At 35.1% G+C, this 24,154-nt stretch overlaps 1 protein-coding gene across 1 annotated transcript in view; it reads right to left on the minus strand.

Annotated features, from left to right (window-relative positions):
- ATAD1 (ATPase family AAA domain containing 1) overlaps nt 1-24,154 on the minus strand; it is a 60,136-nt gene that overhangs the window by 22,309 nt on the left and 13,673 nt on the right. The window contains exons 4-6 of the mRNA XM_032608908.1: nt 22,565-22,685; nt 17,431-17,631; nt 10,947-11,053 (exon numbers count right to left, since the gene is read on the minus strand). Coding sequence (XP_032464799.1) covers nt 10,947-11,053; nt 17,431-17,631; nt 22,565-22,685 — 429 coding nt within the window. The remainder of the gene's footprint in view (nt 1-10,946; nt 11,054-17,430; nt 17,632-22,564; nt 22,686-24,154) is intronic.

Consider the following 24,154-nt stretch of genomic DNA (forward strand, 5'->3'; position numbering starts at 1 on the left):
TAACTTGGATTTCCAGCAGTAGTGACACGTTTAATTGGGCCATTCAACTATTTTTGTTTCCTCTGTTGCAAGGAAACAAAGAAAGTAGGCTGGGGTACTGGGCTCCATCCATAGTCACAGAATAGACAATTTTAGAGGAAAGCTAACCTGTTCCTATAAAAGAAGATGTCTAAAACTATTATTCAAATTAGTAACAGCCATTTTAACCCCCTCAACACACAAAAAAGTTAAAAGCAACATCTTTATTTTCTTCCTCAAAAGTATGTCATAATAGAACAGTAAATACTATTACTATAATAAAGAATAACGGTTCTAAAATTTCAATTTTAATTTGCTGTATCAGAACCACACTGTGGGGCTCTGGAAGAAGTGGCTCAGGAGTATATTTCACCCAAATTATTTTATAATATTATTATCATTATTTCCTTGGTTTTAAAACAATACTCTGATAAGATATAATAGTAACTATCAATATTTCTCTCTTACATGGGCTAACTATTCAATTCTCTGCATACTTTAAATACTATTGCTTAGGAGGATAATTAGTTTTTGGAAACCTGCAAACTAAACTCATTGAATAGATTTCTCAGAACCAATGATTAATATAAATTGTTTCTAGTAATTCACCAGAATTTATCTATGTTGTGCTTTCTTCTCTAATCATCAAACAAACACTAAAGGCAATTTTCCCTCAAAATGAAATTATACTTTCGTAACGGTGATGTAGGACATGGGACTTAATTTTCTCCTTGAGAATCAGGTGTCTCAGCACTTTTGATTTATGGTAATGTGGCGGACAAAGGAGAGCCTTAAACCCTCTGGCTACAAAACATGTAAAAATAATAAAATATTTTTTAAAACTCAAATTAATAAATCCGCAAAAAAGTAAAGGAATTAAGCTGAATCCAAAAACAAAGCCTATACATGATGGAGATAAGCAAGGGTAGAAGTTGACCACATACCATATGGACACGTACAGATTTTAAAAAGTGGCGTGCGTGATGAGAGACCAACCTACATAAAGTTGGGACTCATGAAGTACTATGCCCTGAGAAAAGTGGTGAAATATTAGAAAACCTATTTGGCAGAGTCAAGCCTTGGTTCTTGGAAAGATATATAAACACACACACTAAATCTCTGAGATTTCACGGTTCATGGCCAGCTAACATGGATCTTGAACCTGAATTTACCTGTCTTTGGAAAAGAACACAGCAGAGACAAGTACAAAATCCTCTTAGAACAGCAAACCGTCAATGTAGATTCCAAAAATACACAAAGTTCTACCAAGTATGATTTTTCCCATGAAATCACAAAATACACAAGGAAATAACCATCTTAAACTCAAATGATAGAACAAGATGTACAAATATTTATATGCTAGAATTACTGAAGATGGACTATAAAATTAGTGTTAATACATTTAAAGGAATAAACAAGAAATTAAAAAAAAAAATCACATAGCAAATACTTATGTAGCAAATATATACCAGATACTGTTACAGGCACTCTACTCAGATTAAATCCTTAAAATCCTACAACAATTCTGAGGTGGATACAATTCTTCTCTTTTTATAGATATTACCCCCTCTATTCAGACACAGGGTGATTATATAATTTTGCCAAAGTTACAAAGCTAACTGATGCCAGGGCTCTGCTTTACTAATCCAACTGGCAAGAGACCATCAAAACTGATCTGGCAGACCTGAAAAAGAATTTCTAGAGCTGAAGAATATAATAACTGAACTAATAAGCTCAATGAAAATGCTACATAGCTGAAGGGATCCAAATGAAGCCAGAATTATCTAATTGGAAGAGGTAAAGAAATTACCCAGAATATAGCACAAAGAGATAGAAAATATGAGAGACGTTAAAAAACATGGACTATAAATAAGGTATGTCCAAATGGCTTTTGATAAAATCACAAGGAAAATGGAAAAGAAAAAATATTTGAAGAAATAATGGTTGAATTTTTTTTTTTTGGCTGTGCTTGGGTCTTCATTGAGGTGCGCAGGCTTCTCATTGCGTTGGCTTCTCTTGTTGGAGAGCATGGACTCTAGGTGCGCAGGCTCAGTAGTTGTGGCGCATGGACCTAGTTGCTCTGTGACATGTGGGATCTTTCTGGACCAGGGCTCAAACCTGTGTACCCTGCATTGGCAGGCAGATACTTAACCACTGCGTCACCAGGGAAGTCCCTCTATGTTTTCTTAAAAGGGGCAAAAACAGATTACAAAATAGAAAATACCTACTGAAGTTAAAACAATGAAAGAACATTATTAACCTTCCCAAAACTTTTCCATGAGAAAAGTTTTTATATACATGAGATATAAAATAGGTGATTCATGGAAGGGGGGGGGGGGACCCAAATAGAAAAATGGCTCTAGAAGTTCCATTTCCAGCAATATATGGCAGAAAACCAAACATGCCAGGAAATTTTTTTTAATTTTCTTTTAAAATACATTATTGATCTGGCAAGAAAGTATGGAATATTCAGAGGTGAAGAACTAGGTGAAAATGGGAACTCAAAGATGTAAATTGAACAATATAGCTGGCTTTCTCTCTGGGGGAATACCAAGGGACCTTAATTTTGGTTTTCACAGCCTTTCAGCGGGAAGAGACAAAGCCTAGGACAGAAGACTGTCATGTATAAAATTGGAAAGGTGCACGTGACAGGAAGTGGTTAAGTATCAGCAACTAATGAAAATGAAAGTATAAAATTAAGTTAAATTTAAAATATATATATATGTAAATAAGTTTGACTACTCAAAGTACGGAGAGGCCTGTACCAACTGGAAGCATCCTTTTGCTACATTAGTCAGAAATTAGCAAGCAAGGGATATGTATTTAACCGCCTTACTTCCCTGATGTGTGACAATGTACTGTCAAGTTGTGTGGCACTGACAAAACTAAAATACACAGTTGATTCTTTTTCTAGCTTCTTTTAATCATTCCTTAGAACCTTACAGAAAAGGAAATTACAGTTTAGAACATCTGAGAGCTTGCAAGGAAAAACATGCAGCCCCACTTTAACTAAGAAAGGATGGACCTGGGTTGGAAACAAGATGTCAGAGTAAAAGAACTTGCACTCGCCTTCTCTCATGAAAACACCAAAATCACAGCTAACTGCTGAACAACCATCAACAAAAAAGACTTGAACCAACCAAAGAAGATATTCTACATCCAAAGACAAAGAAGAAGTCACAAAGAGAGCATAGGAGGGGTGCAATCGTATAATATATAATCAAATCCCATACCTGCTGGGTGGGTGACCCACAAACTAGAAAGTAATTATGTTGCAGAAGTTCTCCCACAGGAGTGAGAGTTCTGAGTCCCACATCAGGCTGCCCAGACTGGGGGTCTGGCATCAGCAGGAGCCCCCAGAGCATTTGGCTTTGAAGGCCAGTGGGGCTTGATTACAGGAACTCCATGCATGGAGGGCACACTCAAGGTCCTGTGTGTACCAGGACCCAGCGAAAAAGCAGTGACTTCATAGGAGCCTGGAGAAGACCTACGTGCTGGTCTTGGAGGGTCTCCTGGGGAGGCAGGGTGGCGGCTGTGGCTCACTGTGGGGACAAGGACACTGGTGGCAGAGGTACTAGGGAGTATTCATTGGCATGAGCTCTCCGGAAGTCTGCCATTTTGACATCAAGATGAGGCCCCACTGTAGGATCCAGTGCTGGAACGCCTCAGGCCAAACAACCAACAGGGCTGGAGCACAGCCCCACCCATCAGCAGACAGGCTGCCTGAAGTCTTCCTGAGACCACAGCCACCTCTAAATGCACCCCGTGACACGGCCCTGCCCACCAGAGGGACACGACCCAGCTCCAATCTCCAGTGGGCAGGCACAAGTCCCTCCCACCAGGAAGCCTGCACAAGTCTCTAGACCAGCCTCATCCACCAGGGGACAGACACCAGAAGCAAGAGGAACTACAACACTGCAGCCTGCGGAATGGAGACCACAAACACAGAAAGTTAAGACAAAATGAGACGGCAGAGAAATATGTTCCAGATGAAGGAACAAGATAAAACCCCAGAAGAACAACTAAGTGAAGTGGAGATAGGCAATCTACCCGAAAAAGAATTCAGAGTAATGATAGTAAAGATGATCCATGATCTCGGGAAAAGAATGGAGGCACAGACTGAAAAGATACAAGAAATGTTTAACAAAGAGCTAGAAGATATAAAGAACAAAGAAACAGAGTTGAAGAATACAATAACCGAAATGAAAAATACACTAGAAAGAATCAACAGCAAAATAACTGAGGCAGAAGAACAGATAACTGACCTGGAAGACAGAATGGTGGAAATCACTGCTGTGGAACACAATAAGGGAAAAAGAATGAAAAGAAAGGAAGACAGCTTAAGAGACCAATGGAACAACATTAAACACACTAACATTCACATTACAGGGGTCCATTAAACACACTAACATTCACATTACAGGGGTTCCAGAAGGAGGAAAGAGAGAAAGGGCCTGAGATAATATTTGAATAGATCATAGCTGAAAAATTCCCTAACGTGGGACAGGAAACAGTCACTCAAGTCCAGGAAGCGCAGAGAGTCCCATGAAGAATAAACCCAAGGAGGAACATGACAAGACACATAGTAATAAAGTTGAAAAAATTAAAGACAGAGAAAATATTAAAAACAACAACAGGAAAAAACAAATAACATACAAGGGAATCCCCATAAGGTAATGAGCTGATTTTTCAGCAAAAACTCTGTAGGCCAGAATGGAGTGGAGTGGCGTGATATATTTAAAGTGATGAAAGGAAAAAACCTACAACCAAGAATACTCTACCCAGCAAGACTCTCATTCGATTTGATAGAAAAATCAAAAGCTTTATGGACACTCAAAAGCTAAGAGAATTCAGCATCACCAAACCAGCTTTACAACAAATGCTAAAGGCCACAACTGGAAACAAGAAAATTATGAATGGAAGCTCACTGGTAAAGGCAAACATACAGTAAAGGTAGAAAGTCATCCACATGCGGATATGATATCAAAACCAGCAACTGTGAGGAGAGTACAAAAGCACGATACTGTAAATGCATTTGAACTTGAGACCAGCAACTTAAAACAATCATATATATATATATATATATATATATATATATATATATATATATATATACACACAGACTGGTATATCAGACCGGTATATCAAAACCTCATGGTAACTGCAAACCAAAAACCAACAATAGATATACATACAAAAAAAGAAAAAGGAATCCAAACACAACACTAAACATAGTCATCAAATCACAAGAGAACAAAAGAGGAAAAGAAAACTGCAAAAACAAATCCAAAACAATTAACCCCATGGCAACAAGAACATTCATATCAATAATTACCTTAAATGAAAACGTATTAAATGCTCCAACCAAAAGACATAGGCTGGCTGAACGGATACAAAACAAAGACCCACATATATACTGTCTACAAGAGACCCACTTCAGATTGAGGGACACATACAGACTGAAAGTGAGAGAATAGAAAAAGATATTCCATGCAAATTGAAATCAAAAGAAAGCTGGAGGGCTTCCCTGGTGGAGCAGTGGTTGAGAGTCTGCCTGCCGACGCAGGGGACACGGGTTCATGCCCCGGTCTGGGAGGATCCCACATGCCACGGAGCAGCTAGGCCCGTGAGCCATGGCCGCTGAGCCTGCGCGTCTGGAGCCTGTGCTCTGCAATGGGAGAGGCCACAACAGTGAGAGGGCCACGTACCGCAAAAAAAAAAAAAGAAAAAAAAGAAAGCTGGAGTAGTGATACTCATATCAGACAAAACAGACTTTAAAATAAAGACTGTTACAAGAGACAAGGAAGGACACTGCATAATGATCAAGGGATCAATCCAAGAAAAAGATATAATAATGGTAAATATATATGCAACCAACATAGGAGAACCTCAATATATACGGCAAATGTTAAAAGCCATGAAAGGAGAGAGTGACAGTAATACAATAATAGTCGGGGACTTTTAACATGCCACTTTACCAATGGACAGATCATCCTAAAATGAAACTAAATAAGGAAGCACAAGCTTTAAATGACACATTAAACAAGATGGACATAATTGATATTTATTTATAGGATATTCCATCCAGAAACAACAGAATACACTTTCTTCTCAAGTGCTCATGGAACATTCTCAAGGATAGACCATATCTTGGGTCACAAACCAAGCCCTGGTAAATTTAAGAAAAGTGAAATCATATCAAGTATCTTTTCTGACCACAACGCTGTGAGACTAGATATCAATTACAGGGAAAAAAAACTGTAAAAAATACAAACACATGGAGGCTAAACAACATGCTACTAAATAACCAAGGAATCACTGAAGAAATCAGAGAGGAAATCAAAAAATACCTAGAAACAAATGACAATGAAAACACGAAGACCCAAAACCTATGGGATGCAGGAAAAGCAGTTCTAAGAGGGAAGTTTATAGCAATACAATCAGACCTCAAGAAACAAGAAAAATCTCATAAACAACCTAACCTTACACCTAAAGCAATTACAGAAAGAAGAACAAAAATACCCCCAAAGTAAGCAGAAGGAAAGAAATCAGATCAGAAATAAATGAAAATGAAATTAAGGAAACATAGCAAAGATCAATAAAATTAAAAGCTGGTTCTTTGAGAAGATAAACGATAAACCATTAGCCAGACTCATCAAGAAAAAAAGGAAGAAGACTCAAATCAACAGAAGTAGAAATGAAAAAGGAGAAGTAACAACTGACACTGCAGAAACACAAAGGATCATGAGAGATTACTACAAGCAACTGTAGGCCAATAAAATGGACAACCTGGAAGAAATGGACAAATTCTCAAAAAGTACAACCTTCCGAGAATGAACCAGGAAGAAATAGAAAATATAAAGAGACCAATCACAAGCACTGAAATTGAAACTGTGATTAAAAATCTTCTAACAAACAACAGCCCACCTATCCTTCTCAAACTCTTCCAAAATATAGCAGAGGGAGGAACACTCTGAAACTCATTCTACGAGGCCACCATCACCCTGATACCAAAACCAGACAAAGATGTCACAAAAAAAGAAAACTACAGGCAAATATCTCTGATGCAAAAATCCTCAACAAAATACTAGCAAACAGAGTCCAAAAGCATATTAAAAGGATCATACACCATGATTAAGTGAGGTTTATCCCATGAATACAAGGATTCTTCAATATATGCAAATCAGTCAATGTGATACACCATATTAACAAAGTGAAGGATAAAAACCACATGATCATCTCAGCAGATGCAGAAAAAGCTTTTGATAAAATTCAACACCCATTTATAATAAAGTCTCCAGAAAGTAGGCATAGAGGGAAACTACCTCAACATAATAAAGGCCATATATGACACACTCACAGCCAACATCATTCTCAGTGGTGAAAAACTGAAACCATTTCCTCTAAGATCAGGAACAAGACAAGACTGCCCACTCTCACTACTATTACTCAACATAGTTTGGAAGTCTTAGTCACAGCAATCAGAGAAGAAAAAGAAATAAAAGGAATCCAAATCGGAAAAGAAGTAAAGCTGTCACTGTTTGAAGATGACATGATACTATACATAGAGAATCCTAAAGATGCTACCAGAAAACTACTAGAGCTAATCAATGAATCTGGTGGAGTAGCAGGATACAAAATTAATGTACAGAAATCTCTTGCATTTCTATACACTAATGATGAAAAACCTGAAAGAGAAATTAAGGAAACACTACCACTTATCACTGCAACAAAAAGAATAAAATACCTAGGAATAAACCTACCTAAGGAGACAAAAGACCTGTATGCAGAAAACTATGACACTGATGAAAGAAATTAAAGATGATACAAACAGATGGAGAGATGTACCATGTTCTTGGATTGGAAGAATCAATATTGTGAAAATGACTATACTACCCAAATCTATCTACAGATTCAATGTAATCCCTATCAAACTACCAATGGCATTTTTCACAGAACCAGAAGAAAAAATTTCACAATTTGTATGGAAACACAAAAGACCCCAAATAGCCAAAGCAATTTGAGAAAGAAAAACGGACCTGGAAGAATCAGGCGCCCAGACTTCAGACTATACTACAAAGCTACAGTAATCAAGACAGTATGGTACTGGCACAAAAACAGAAATATAGATCAATGGAACAGGATAGAAAGTCCAGAGATAAACCCACACACATATGGTCACCTTATTTTTGATAAAGGAGGCAAGAATATACAATGGAGAAAAAGTCTCTTCAATAAGTGGTGCTGGGAAAACTGGACAGCTACATGTAAAAGAATGAAATTAGAACACTCCCTAACACCATACACAAAAATAAACTCAAAAGGGATTAAAGACCTAAATGTAAGGCCAGACACTATAAAACTCTTAGAGGAAAACATAGGAAAAACACTCTATGACATAAATCACAGCAAGATCCTTTTTGACCCACCTCCTAGAGAAATGGAAATAAAAACAAAAATAAATGGGACCTAATGAAACTTAAAAGCTTTTCACAGCAAAGGAAACCATAAATGAGACAAAAAGACAACACTCAGAATGGGAGAAAATATTTGCAAATGAAGCAACTGACAAAGGATTAATCTCCAAAATATACAAACAGCTCATGCAGCTCAATATCAAAAAAACAAACAACCCATCAAAAGATTGGGTGGAAGACCTAAATAGACATTTCTCTGAAGAAGACACATGGATGACCAAAAAACACATGAAAAGATGTTCAACATCACTAATTATCAGAGAAATGCAAAACTACAATGAGGTATCACCTCACACTGGTCAGAATGGCCATCATCAAAAAATCTACAAACAATAAATGTTGGAGAGGGTGTGGAGAAAAGGGAATCCTCACGCATTGTTGGTGGGAATGTAAACTGATACAGCCACCATGGAAAACAGTATGGAGGTTTCTTAAAAAACTAAAAATAGAACTACCATATGACCCAGCCATCCCACTACTGAGCATATACCCAGAGAAAACCATAATTCAAAAAGACACATGCACCCCAATGTTCACAGCAGCACTATTTACAATAGCCAGGACATGGAAGCAACCTACATGTCCATCAACAGAGGAATGGATAAAGAAGATGTGGTACATATATACAATGGAATATTACTCAGCCATGAAAAGGAAAGAAATTGAGTCATTTGTAGAGACATGGATGGACCCAGAGAGTGTCATACAGAGTGAAGTAAGTCAGAAAGAGAAAAACAAATATCATATATTAACGCATATATGTGGAATCTAGAAAAATGGTATAGATGGTCTCATATGCATAGCAGAAATAGAGACACAGACGTAGAGAACAAATGTTTGGATATCAATGGGGAAAGGGGGGATGGGAGGAATTGGGAGATTGGGATTGACACTATACACTATGATACTACGTATTAAATAGACAACTAATGAGAACATACTGTATAGAACAGAGAACTCTACTTAATGCACTGTGGTGACCTAAATGAGAAGGAAATCTAAAAAAGAGGGGATATATGTATATGTATAGCTGATTCATTTTGCTGTACAGTAGAAACTAACACAACATTGTAAAGCAACTATACTCCAGTAAAAATTAATTTTAAAAAAAAAGGCTTAAAGACCCAGATATAAGACCATATACTATAAAATTCTTAGAGGTAAACTCTTTGATATAAATTGTGCAAGATCTTTTTGGATCTACCTCCTAGAGTAATGAAAATAAAAACAAAAATAAACACATGAGATCTAATTATTAATTTCCAAAATATTATAAACAGCTCATGCAGCTCAACATCAAAAAAACACACAACCCAATCAAAAAATGGGCATAAGACCTAAATAGACATTTCTTCAAAGAAGACATACAGATGGTCAAAAAGCTCATGAAAAGATGCTCAAGATCACTAATTATTAGAAAAATGCAAATTTAAACTACAATGAGGTATCACTTTACACCAGTCAGAATGGCCATCATTAAAAAGTGTACAAAAAATAAATGCTGGAGAGGGTTTGGAGAAAAGGGAATCTTCCTACACTATTGGTGGGAATGTAAATTGGTACAGCCACTATGGAGAACAGTATGGAGGTTCCTTTAAAAACTAAAAATAGAGGTACCATAGGATCCAGCAATCCCACTCCTGGGCATGTATCTGGAGAAAACCATAATTCGAAAAGATATATTCACCCCAAAGGTCACAGCAGGACAATTTACAACAGCCAAGACATGGAAGCAACCTAAATGCCCACTGACACATGAATGGACAAAGAAGATGTGGTACATATATACAGTGGAATATTATTCAGACACAAAAAGGAATAAAATAATGCCATTTGCAGCAATATGGATGGTCCTAGAGGTTATCATATTAAGTGAAGTAATTCAGACAGAGAATGACAAATATCACATGATACCACTTATATGTGGAATCTAAAAAAATGATACAAATGAACTTACAAAACAGAAACAGACTCACAGACATAGAAAACAAACTTATGGTTACCAAAGGGGAAAGGTGGGAGAGAGGGATAAATGAGGAGTTTGGGATTAACATATACACACGATTATATATATATTTTTTAAAAGTGACATAAGAACTGAGAGTAAAGACTATAAGGATTTATGATAAGAGTCAAACAAAATGTACAGAATACTCATAGCCACTTGTCACTTCCTTTTCCTTGACATAGATGGTTCTAATACCCTAGTTTTCTCTCTTATTCTTGTATTTGTTTTGAGCATTTGGGAAATCTTTTTAACGTTTTATTAATTACAAAGCCCTCAAAATGGATGAAGATATACACAAACCATATTCTTTCAGATTCTCATCATTTATTGGTAAGTATAAGCTATGAAAAATAATTCTGTAAATAAGCTTAACAAGCAGCCAAATTTTCTATTAACACCACCACCAAGAATAACACAAATTAATGCAGATTACTTTCAAATACCTGGCAGCTGTGATCAGTATCCAATCCATCCCAGAGACTCATAAACTGAGCTTTCATCATGGCTGTAGCTTCATGGTCAGAACTTGAACGGTTTCGTAGAAAGGAGTCTAGAAGAAAAAAATCCTTAACCTTACAAATCAGTAATAAATTACTCTTTACATAATTTCAAATCGTTAATTAAAAGCTGAAAATTTTATGAAAGATTACAAAGAAAAGGGTTCAAATATGCCTTTTCATACATTATTCTGATATAACTACTTTGACAAATTATCCAGCAAATTAAAACAATCAATTCACAATCCTCATTTCTTTCCTAGAAATACATTCATACCAACATATATAAAAGAAGTAAAGGATCTAGTGCTGAGAGGCTAAAAAAGGATCATGTAGTGTCTGAGAGCAAAAGTCTGTGTGCTTTGGTCCTAACTTTCCAGGTTCTCTGCATCCTATGTGTTCTTAATTATGGGATCACATCCTTTTTCCTCATACATTTTTCCTGGTAATAAATAAAAATGATACCGGAAAATCTCAAAACACTGTTAAGTGGGAAAATATAGGACAGGAAATGGTTTAAAACATACATGCTGGCATGCATATACATATACGTTATACAGGGTAAAAAAACCTTTAATGAAATACACCAAAATGCTAATAACTTTGGTTATCTCTCAGTGATACTGATGGACAATTTTAATTTTCTCTTGAATTCTTTTCTGTCTTCCAAATTATCTATAATGAACATGAAATACTTTTAGAAGGGGGAAAATATTTTCCGTCTAGAACGAAAGGACTGAAAGGTGGTATATCCTAAAACTGAAAAAAGGACAATAAAAACAAATCCTATATTTTCCAGTACAATCCTGTTTCAAACGTTTTGTCTTGTATCCCTTCAAATCACTGGCATTTCTCAATAACTTTCACATTTCAACATTAAAACTAAAACTTGAAGTCTGTCAATCATACATGCAAGTGACATGAAAATGCTTTTTAATGTGCTGGGTCCAAGCTTTAAAAAACAAAAAATTTTTTTACAAAGTAATTACAGCAAAAACACATTACTGTGACATGATAGTTTTGTGATGGCAAACACATATCCTGTATTTTCTTTTACAGTTCTAATCGTGTACAATACGTACCATTGTTGTACCATGTATTGTACCATGTGTTGTACCATGTACAATAAATGTACCCATTTATTCTGGATGTATAAAATCTAGTCATTTTAAAATTGCTTATTTTTTAAAGATAAATTGTGTAAATTTAGCTGCCTACTTAACTACCATAATTCTGCTATTAATTATTCTTAAATTATCTTCATTTCTAAGAAGTGGTCTGGCAAGATGGCTGCTTAAAATAATATGAAAAACTTAAAATGCTGGATCAAAGTATAAATAACCTAACTATATCAGTAGTTACATTAAATGTAAATGGTCTAGAGTATGCAATTACCTGTTTAAGATATTAGACTAGATTAAAAAAACACAAAACCCAACTGTGTACTGCTTACACGAGACACACTGAATATAAAAGCTCAGAATGCTGAAGACAGTGGAAAAAGACATGTATGTAAACACTGACAAAAAGACTGAATAAGATTTTTTTTTAAAGTTAATGCATATCTGATAAATAGTGCTAGAACAATCGGACATCCATATGCAAAAACACAGACTTCGACACAGACCTTATACATTTCACAAAACTCAAAACAGAACACAGACCTAAATGTAAAACAAAAAGCTATAAAACTTATGAAGATAATACAGGAGAAAATTTAGGGAACCCTGGGTTTGGTGATGAACTTTTACATACAACACCAAAAGCACAATCCATCCAAGAAAAAAATGTGTAAGTCGGAGTTTATTAAAAATAAAATTCCTGCCCTGTGGAAGACATTATTAAGAGAAAAGATAAGCCACAGACTGCAAAAAAATATTTATTGTATAAAAACATATCTGATAAAGGACTTGTATCCAAAATATACAAAGAACTCTTAAAATTCAACAAGAAAACAACCCAGTTAAAAAATGAGCAAAAGGGCTTCCCTGGTGGCACAGTGGTTGAGAATCTGCCTGCCAATGCAGGGGACACAGGTTCGAGCCCTGGTCTGGGAAGATGCCACAGAGCAACTAGGCCCGTGAGCCACAACTACTGAGCCTGAGCATCTGGAGCCTGTGCTCCACAACAAGAGAGGCCACGACAGTGAGAGGCCCGCACACCACGATGCAGAGTGGCCCCCACTCACTGCAATTAGAGAAAGCCCTCGCACAGAAACGAAGACCCAACACAGCCAAAAATAAATTAATTAAAAAAAAAAATCCACCTTCAAAAAAAAAAAAATGAGCCAAAGATATCAACAGAGACCCCACCAAAGAAGATATACAGATGGCAAATAAGCATATGAAAAAAAAGATGCTCAACAATATACGTCACTGGGGAAGTGCAAATTAAAACGAGACACCACTACACACTTATTAGGATAGCTAAAATCCAAAAAATTGGTAATACCAAGTGCTGGAGAGGAGTGGAGAAACAGGACCTCTCATTTACTGCTGGTAGAACTGCAAAATGGTAGAAATGCTGGTGGAACTTTTAAGTGCAAATAGCCACTCTGAAATACATTTGGTAGTTTCTTACAAAGTTAAACACAGATTTACCATACAATCCAGCAATTGAGCTCCTAGGTATTTACCCAGCTGAGTTAGAAACTTAAGTCCACACAAAATCCTGCATATCTCTGTTGTTAGCAGCTTTACTCATAATTGCACAAAACTGGAAGCAACCAAGAGGTCCTTTAATAGATGAATGGATAAACAAACTGTGGTACAACCATACAATGGAATATGATTCAGCAATATAAAGAAATGAGCTACCAAGCCATAAAAAGATAATGGAGGAAACAAATGCATATTGCTAAGTGAAAGAAGCCAGTCTGAGAAAGCTACATGTTACCTGATTCCAACTGTATGATATTCTGTAAAAGGCAAAACAATAGAGACAGTGCAGCTAGGAGTTTGGGAGGGAGGAGTTTGAGAGGGATGAACAGGTAGAGCACAGGGGATTTTTAGGGTGGTGAAACTATGCTGCCTGATATTGTAAGGGTATATACATGATACTATGCATTTGTCAAAGACCACAGAACTGTACAACACAGAATGAACCTTAATATAAACTATGGACTTTAGTTATTAATAACATACCAATAATGGTTCATTAATTATAACAAATATATCACATTAACACAAAGTATTGATAATAGGGAAACTGTGTGTGTGTTGGGGGATATGGGAACTCTGTACTTTTTGCTCAAGTCTTCTGTAAACTTAAAACTGTTCTAAAAAATAGTTTAGTAATTTTAAAAAAAGGTTACGGAATATCTGAGATTGCAAGAAGGAAAGAAAAAAAATCCTGGAGATCAGGAAAAGAGAGAACTGAAAAAAAGAATGGTGAGATTTTGAGATGATTATGCCACTGTTTGTGTGTGTGTTTGTGTACACAAAAGGTATGCACGGGTAGCATCAGGAGGTTCTGCTTTGGTGTTAATATCCATGCTGAAGCCGAGATGCCCAAAAGGATGTACACTCACAGAAAGTATAGACAAGAAAAAAATTTCTGCTCACCACTACAGGGAGTTAAGGACGCTTGTCTGTCTTGGCCTGGGCTCTGGAGGGAAATATGTCCCCCCTGAAAAATTAAAAACCAAGATCACAGGGGCTCTCTCTCAGGCCTGGAGTCTAAATTCAAACTGTCATTCAGTTTAGGAACATCGAGAAATTAGAGCCTAAAGCCTCTAAGTGGAAGACAGAAAAACTACTCTGGATTATTTTAGGCAACACAGAATTCTCATATAAAAGCAAGTCCTAAGCAATCTAGAGTTAGAAATGACACACGGAAACAAATCACTATGAAAGAGAATTAACAATATAAAGAAGTAAAATTTCAAACAGAACAATCCAAAGAACTATATAAAAATAGTATGTGGGCTTCCCGGTGGAGCAGTGGTTGAGAATCCGCCTGCCAATGCAGGGGACACGGGTTCGTGCCCTGGTCCGGGAAGATCCCACATGCCACGAAGCAGCTAGGCCCGTGAGCCATGGCCGCTGAGCCTGCAGGTCCGGAACCTGTGCTCCGCAACGGGAGAGGCCACAACAGTGAGAGGCCCTCGTACCACAAAAAAAAAAAAGTTTAAAATTTTGAAGACATAAAAGGGATTGAAATTTTAACAGAAGAGCAAGTTATAGTGAAAATAGATAAATTTGAAAAATAAACAAACAGAACTTCTAAAATTCAAATATGATTGGCAGAATACAAACCCAATTGTTGCAAGATTGAACACAGCCAAGCAAAGAATCGCTTTTTATTACTTACTCAACAACTGACTGACTTTTGAGTTTCACCATTATTTTATGTATCGACAAAAATTTTTAACTACTGCCAATTAAATTATAACATGCTATCCCAATTTCAGGGATGTTAAAATGTAAAAAACTAAAATAAAACTGTATGTTTTAGAACTGACGAAATATGGTAGAGAACTAGATGTTACAACTATGGAAATGACTCAAAATTAAGTAGAGAGTTGAAGAAAAAATATATATAATAAAACAAGTCTTGCAATATTCAATAGCAACTAGAGAGAAAAGATAGATTAATTACAAAGAAATATTAGGCTATAAGCAGAATTCTCAAAAGCAACAAGAAAGACTGGTAGACAACAAACTTTTGGCTTTAAAATGCTGAAAGAAAATAATTCTGTATCATTTAACAATAAAAACAGAGTCAACACATTTTCACACAAAGACAACTCACTGTACTCACAATCATTGCTGAAAGAATTTTGACAGACTTCAGTAAGAAGGAAATTAAATCCAGAAAAGGCAGGTGCAAGAAGTAATAGTAAGCAAAATAACTGGCAAAGTGGATCTCTAAACAAGCACTGCCAGTATAAAAATAACAATATGGAAAAGTAAAAAACAAGAGAAACTGTTAACAAAAACATATAAGAGATGAGAGGAATGATTAGTATCCAAGAGTTCTAAGGTCCCTGTAATTATTGGGGAAGATGCGAGAAATAATTAGCCTAGACTTTTAAGACAAGTAGCTGTGCTAAATGTATGCTAAAAGAAAAAGAATACAGTTGACCCTTGAAGAAGGTACGAGTTATGGGCGCTGAGCCTTTCCACAGTGCAAAATCCACATATAATTTACAGTTGGCCCTCTATATACACGGTTCCTCCGTAGCTGCAGTTCATGTGGTGATAAAAGTTTTTACTATTGAGAAAAATCCACGTATAAGTGGACCCATTCAAACCTGTTGTTCAAGGGTCAACTGTACATAACTTCTAAACCTGTGTGAGGGAAAAGGGAATTAAAAAAGTGCAAAAGTCCACTAGATTGGTAAATATCCATAAAAAGCACACAGTTATGTGGTAGAAATAAATCTAAATATATCAGCTATCAAAATGAAAGCAAACCGACCACAGTTCCTGGTTAAAGAGCCTTAGATTAAAAGTTTTAAAAATCCAGCTATATGCTCCTTTGTGCAAAAGTCAAAGCAAAAATCCAAAATAAATGGAATAAATTGATGAGAAAGATACACAAGGCAAACAAGTTAACCAAAATACTTTGTATCTATACCTATCTTTATATATATTTCTATATAGCTTATCATATTACATATAATTATAATAGTAAATTTATTCAAAGCTATAGTTTTAATTACTGTAGCTTTATTATAATATATAAATTATAATAAAAATATAGATGATCCATAAAATAGAGAAAAAGCCCACTAATATAAAAGTCATGACATACAGAGAAAGATGATCTATTTATAAGCTGACTGTCCATATGGCAAGGAATTAAACTAGATTCCTACTTCACCTTATATATTTTAAAAAGGAGAGTATTTATGGAGGTAGTGAAGGGATTTGTAAACCAGACACAAGAAGTATAAGCCATAAAGGAAAAAAACTGATAAATGTAACTACATTTAAATCTAAATCTCCATAAAAGAAACTATCATAAAGTGAAAAGATAAGCCAGTCTAGAAAATATTTGCAATCATAATAAAACATCATCAAAGAATTACTAAGAAAACTGCAAATAACCCCAAAGAAAAACCGGCAATTTACAAGCAAGGAAACCTAAATGGCTAGTCAACATGTTAAAAGATGCACAAATTTACTAGTAAGCAGGGAAACACAAAACAATGATGACATAATTTTTGCTCTTTAAGTTGACAAAAATTAATGATAGTGCCTGAAAAGATAAGTTTTGGGGGAGTATGTAGGGAAACAAACTGTATACTGGTGAGAGTGTAAACGGGTATAATCACTTTGAAGAACTGGTAATCCTAGTGAGGTTGAAGATGGACACATCACACAACCTAACGGTTCAACTTCTAGGTATCTACCCTGGACAAACATATGCATGAGGAAACATGTACACGAAAGCCCACTGCATACTGTTTAAAAACATAGCATACCTATCTCGTCTATAAAGATGATGGAAGGCTGTAGCTTTATGGCAAGGGAGAAAACAGCAGCTGCCAGTTTCTGAGATTCTCCATACCACTTATCTGTCAGTGTTGAAGGCTGAAGGTTAATAAATCGACAACCTGCTTCTTTGGCTGTAGCCTTGGCAATCAACGTTTTACCACAGCCTGGAGGCCCATAGAGAAGTACACCTGAAAATTAACATGTTATTTTATTATTTCCTTTAAGAGAAAGAGATATTTGCTACTTTATGGGAAAATCAACATAATATTAATTCTGTCCACATGAAACTTTTTCACAATATTCACTTCCATTTTTATTAATCTTTTCTTATAGTAGAAAGGAAGGTGTTATATTCTAAGTTTGTGTTAGTGATGACATGTATTTGGGATTATAGCACCCTTGTGCTTCCTCCCTTCATGAAATTGTCTTTAATATTAAAGACAATCATCTTGACATCCAAACTCACAACTCTTGATCAATGGTTGACAAATAAAATCGTCTAATGCCCTTCCCCTTCACGAGCTAAGAGCCCTATAGCACAATGACAACAGCCCAGAGAAAATGAACAACTTCAAAATAGACTGTAGAAAACACTGTTTTGCTATTGCTCAGAGACTTAAGATAATGATCTTTTCTTAAAAAGAAATCACCAGTCACTCCTGTTTTAATTTCCTAGGAATAAAACTATATTATTAACCTAGAGTCTCCACTGACAGCAATTTGCTGCTAAATGCAATTTAAGGTAAGTCTTTTAATATATAAAAGATCTAAACAGACTGAGGTCTTGAGAAATTTGGGGAATCATCACCAACTGTTTTTCATCTAAAATGAGGTAGCATTTTCTAAGTTAATATAATACTAAAATTATGGCCCTGACTACAGATCATTTACAGACAGGGCTGAAAAAAATCATCATCTGAAAACTTCTTTAAATATTTCCTTAATCTAGAGCTTCTCGACTTTTCTCATGTAATAGCACTTAAAGAATGACAATATTGGGAATTCCCTGGCGGTCCAGTGGTTAGAACTCAGTGCTTTACTGCTGGGGCCTGGGTTCCATCCCTGGTTGGGGAGTTAAGATCCCACACACCATGACCAAATAAATAAATAAATAAATACAATTTAGGCAGCATGCTGGGGTAAAATGGAGAGAATCTGGAGTTATACAAAATATTCCTATTGTGTAATAAAAATAAAAAACAAAATATGAGGGAAGAAAAGTAAGTACTTTATATAAACCTCCCCCCGCCAAACTTACATTTTTTAAAAAATGAGAAACTTGAGCTTGGTTCTATAACCTACCAAATTTTTTTCGTGCCAAACATTTCAAAATAATGTTCAAACTCCTCCTCAAGCACACATAGATATTTCTAGTGGTCTTAATAATTCTTCAAGATTCAACTAACTCATGTTTAATCATTTTAAATTAAACCCTTCTAAAGCTGATTTAAAATTTTAAATCCATAAGCACTGCCAGTATATGTTAATTTTGTCAAGGAGTCCTTGCATTTTTTAATTACGTTCATTTAGGTACTAAAAGTTCAGTTAAGTCAGTTAAATTTGAACCTTCTACTGACACTTTTAGATGGCTCATGTGAACAATACAGAATATAGTCTAATGCCATCGAATTCAAGTGAAGCTGAAAACATATGGGATAACATATGGAATTATTACATTTATTATTTTGATCATATAATTTAATATGGAATGCAGGTCTACTAGCAAACTTTTAATATGTATTACTTGAATCTCAGGTTTTTAAAACTAATGATGCAAAAGTCTTCATATTTTGTTGACTTTGCAGCTACACCATCACTTCATAAACACATGGAATACTCTCAGACTGTCAGATTTGTTTCAAAGTATTCATTTATCAGTTTGAATATTTTATTCCTAATAGTTTAGTTTTGGTACCTCCTAGTAGGATTAAGTTTTTCTAATTATTTCAGGGATTATAATTAGTATTATTAATTGAGCAGTTATTTACTAATGTCTAAAAATTTAACATGCAATGAAAACTTTTGGATTTCATAATCTTCTGGAGGATGGAGCTGTGACAGATAAGGTTCACATGAGGAACAATCAATGCTCACTTCTTGACCTGGGTGGTAATTACATGAATGTTAGCTTTAAAATTATTTATTCAACTGTTTAATCCCCATTTCTGTATGTATCTTAAGCTTCACTAAGATTCATGTTGTCCCATCTGATACTTTATCAGTAAGTACAGCAATAATATTATTTGAAAATGGCACGTTTTCTATATCCTTTGTTGAAGTGGAGTCCACCATGTTAATATTTATGAAGATAAACGAGTGGTTCTGCAAATGAATGTGAGGCATTTAGCTTTAATTATTAGTTTTATAACATTCTAACTAGTTTTTAGAACTTAGTCTGATACTTTTACAACCATTTTCAACAGAATTAAAAATGTGTTTATTATTTTGTGCTTTGTAGACACTTAAAAATTCAAACCCCTCTTTAAGATGGATGTTTTGGACAAAGGCTTCACTTCCTAAGTACTGCATGTAAATAAAGATTTAGGATGAGGAAGAAAAGAAGTATTGGGACAAACAAATCCAAATTTGAGATAATCCTCATTAGTGAAAAATATATTATATCTTATTAGTGACCAACTTTTCTTTCTTCCTTTTTCGGACTAGTTTATTTACTTTCAAGGTTTAATAAAAAATTTGTCCAAATGGTGGAAAAATAAATATCTGTAAAACTACTTAAATACAGAGTACTGGGGGGAGGGGGGGAAGTTATAGGCCTTTATGACCTCAGAAAGTCCATCTTTCAAAACATATATTTCTTATCTACATTTTAAAGAATGCATCAAAACATGGAGTATGATGACATTCACAAGCATAAAAGTTATGTGCCAAAATAATGATTACTGAATTCAGATTTTATAGAAGGACCATACAGCATTCAAATGGATTTTTTTTTAATTTTTTTTTTTTTTTTAATATTTATTTGGCTGTGCCGGGGCTCTTAGTTGTGGCAGGCGGGATCTAGTTCCCTGATCCAAGTTCGAACCCAGGCCCCCTGCATTGGGAGCATGGGGTCTTAACCACTGGACCACCAGGGAAGTCCCTCAAATGGAATTTTAACTATTGTAAATTTTTAAGTGTTTTGGGGGAAGAAAGGGTTACATTTTTTAATGCAACCATCAGTATTTTATGGCATGTTCTTGTAACCAATAAGTGACACCATATCTTTATACGTTACTAAGTATGATTATCATGTGTCACACATTCATGACATAACAAATCATTCTCAAATTAACTTTCTATAGTCTGTGAGGCAGTGATCAATTTCAGCTTAGACAGCAATGAACTAAGGAAAACATAAAATTGGCAATAAAGCAATGAGTCTAAGCTACGTAACCTATTTCCAGTTCCCAAATGGAACAAGTATGGTACGCAACTGATTGTATACTCTGCTTCTGTACACCAATATCCAATTTATGTTGGGGGTCAAAAAGTAAATCAATGATTTTTCAAACTTTTGTTCTTGGTAAAAAAATTTTCCAAAAATGCAAAGCTGAAAAAGCTCAAATAGTAAAACTTTTAGATCACATAATAAGGAAATACTCATGTAACTTAAAAAAAATTTAAATACACATAGGAACCACCTTCAGTTTTAGATAATGCTTTTAAATAAAAAGCAGATTTACATAAGGCTGTTAAAGTACTCCCTCATAATTTGGTATCTGCTATGCTAATTGGGGCTTTAAACCAAGTCCAACTGGTGAAGTCACCCAGTTACCTGGCCTAAGCCATCACTGATGAGAAAAGCTTTCTCTAACAGCATAAAAAAATTTCCTAAATTCATTAGCATTGTGAAAATGAGACATAAAAATTGACAAAAGTTCTTTCTTGTTCACACTATAAACAACCTGCAAGAGGGTACTGAAGAACTTAGTAATCCAACATTTGCCTTACTCTTGATCTGGGCTCATATACATCATTTGAAATTTTCTTTGGGGGAAAAAAATTTCTTTTTAAATCACAATAGAGTAAATGCTTCTTGTTAGAAAAATAGTAGCTTTGTTGTTTCAGAAAGTAAAATACATAAAAAACAGATTTGTTGTTTTAGTTAACAAAAAGAGAATGCCATTTTTGGTGGTAACCGTCAGCCTCTATTTACCAGAAACAAAAATTTTCTACTTCATAAAAATGTACAGTTATTGGCTTCAATTACCTTTGAAATATAAATTAATGCACTTTTTGATATTAGCTGCAAAATTAGTAAGATTATAAACAACTTATACATGTTATTTTGATATTTCTAAAGATCCTTTTCTGAGAAATGCACTTGTCTAATAATTTGATTTCAGTCTTGACTAGCAACCTCTCTAGTTTTGGCAATACAATAAAGAGAAGTTTCTACTAGAAGCTTCTACTAAATAAGCTACGCTACAGCGTTTGTATTTGAAAGCCATGGCAACACACTTCTACAGATCTCACTGTCAATTATCATGTAAGCTACATTTGAATCGCCTTTAACAAGTCTTAAACATGATCAATTTATGAATGGCCAATAATAAAAGTATTATATTTAAGGATGTAGTTATAAATACTTTCAATTCTTGAGTTCCAAGGCTTTTGAAGTAATCACTAACTAGGAATAAGAAAATGTTTCCCTTAAAAATAAGTAGTATTTAATTTCTAGTTCATCTGTAGTTCACTATTTCCTTAAAAACAAAACCAAACAAAAAACTACCACTGCAATCTAAAATAAAATTACCAAGAGGAAAAAAAATCACTAGAATCATGAAACAACCAGAAGTCTTATCTTGAAGACAAAAACCCATACTGTTACTTTGAATCTTTTTTTATCCTCTATTTCCCTAATTTCATTTTCTTGTAAGTGATAAAAATGAATTTGAAATAAAAGGATTATTTTGATATGTAACTATGGGGAAAAACTTTACCTAAATTTGGAAGCTGAAGAATAAGCAATTATTTAAAAATCATTATTTATAAAACAGTTCACTGGATCTCAGCAGTCTCTTGAAAACCCAACTTCAAAAACACCAGTTCTATAATGGCAGAAAGTTTCCATGTGTTCCAGATTTTTAATGCTTTAGCAAATATAAAGTTTTACCATACCTTTTGGAGGCTGCAAAAGCCTGGAATTTTCAAACAAATGCTTCTTTTTGATAGGTAAGATGACTGTGTCTTTCAGATCCGTAATGACATCATCCAAACCTGCTATATCACTCCAAGTAACCTGGTAAAAGTTAAGGTCAGCATGAAGTTTTACAGCTAACGTATGTTCACCGAAGTAAAAAAGAATCCCCCCAAATGGTAAGCCTTAATTATACCTAAATAATAAAAGTTTAAAATGATATATTAATATAAGTACTTTTAAGCAATACTGAAATTATTAAACTACCATGAGCTGAAATTTAATAGTCAACTACCTATTCCAAAAAAAAAAGGCCCTAGGTCCACCACTCAAAACTCTGAGTTTTGGGATCTAATAAGCTGACCTCACTCCATTAAGATGAGGAAATACTCTGCCAAGAAGAATGAGAGCCAGCTCTGACAGACAGTTCAGCACTAGCTGAGTGGCCTAATTCACAGATGATGCTGTCAAACATAATAAGAATGAATTTAGAAATAAGTCTTATACTCACCAAACTGGGCTTCTGAATCTTACTAATTAAAAGTAAACTGTGTCAAAACTTGTCTTATGTCTTTATAGAGAGTAAACGGGGATACATTTTTTCAAAACTGATAACAGCTTGTGTATTTTAAAGTCTTCTGACTCAGCTTAAAAAATTTTTTTTGGCGGTGGGCACTGGATAAACTAACTGAAAAAGACCTGAAAACCAAACAAAAACAACCTAGCTTTAATTTGGAAGAGTAAAGGGGATGGAGGTGGGGCTGTTCGGAAGCAATATTTACAACACATTTATTTTCCACCATAAAAAAAAAAGTGAAAAAGCGCAGCCAGATCTGAAAAAATCATCACTGACTTTCACTTGTAGCTATAACAAAGAAGTGAGTTCATTTCAAACGGAGGATTAATTCTGGAAAGGCATGTATGTCTCTGTGCACACAGATATTAATAGACACTGTAGATTTTTATTTCCTAGATTTGGAGATAAGGATATCGTATTTCACTCTATTTATTTACACCTATTGTTACAAAATATTCACAGAGGATTTTAGAGTTTATAAATTACATTAATCTGATGCTCAAAATAATCCTTTAGAAGTAGGTAGAGCAGGTATTACACTGTCCCTGGATTATACATGAGGGAACTGAAACTCAAAGAGAAAATAATTTACCAAGGCCATAAATGGAGAAACTGGGATTCAGAATCTTGTGTTGTCTATCATACCTTATAAAAAAATCTAGATTTGAACTCCAAGTCAAATATCCACATGACTTAAAGCAGTAATTTTATATGCCACAAAGGTGAATATATAAAAGTACAGGTTTAACTAAACAAATGTGCACAAAAAAAGTTCACACAGCAGGCCCGAGACGATTATCCTTGGAAAGTCCTGCTTGCAAGGCTAGCCCCTGGCTGGAGTATGGGAGATACTTAGATTTCAGGAGAGTTTCCTCCATTTTCCTGATGAGAACAGCTCACTGTGCCTAAACTGTTTGTGCAAACAATATGGTTTATGGTGGATACATGTTTTGCTTATGGGAGTCTAGAATTTTGACACATGTTAGGAAGATGC

Source organism: Phocoena sinus, chromosome 16, assembly GCF_008692025.1.
Source record: "Phocoena sinus isolate mPhoSin1 chromosome 16, mPhoSin1.pri, whole genome shotgun sequence".
Lineage (NCBI taxonomy): Eukaryota > Metazoa > Chordata > Mammalia > Artiodactyla > Phocoenidae > Phocoena > Phocoena sinus.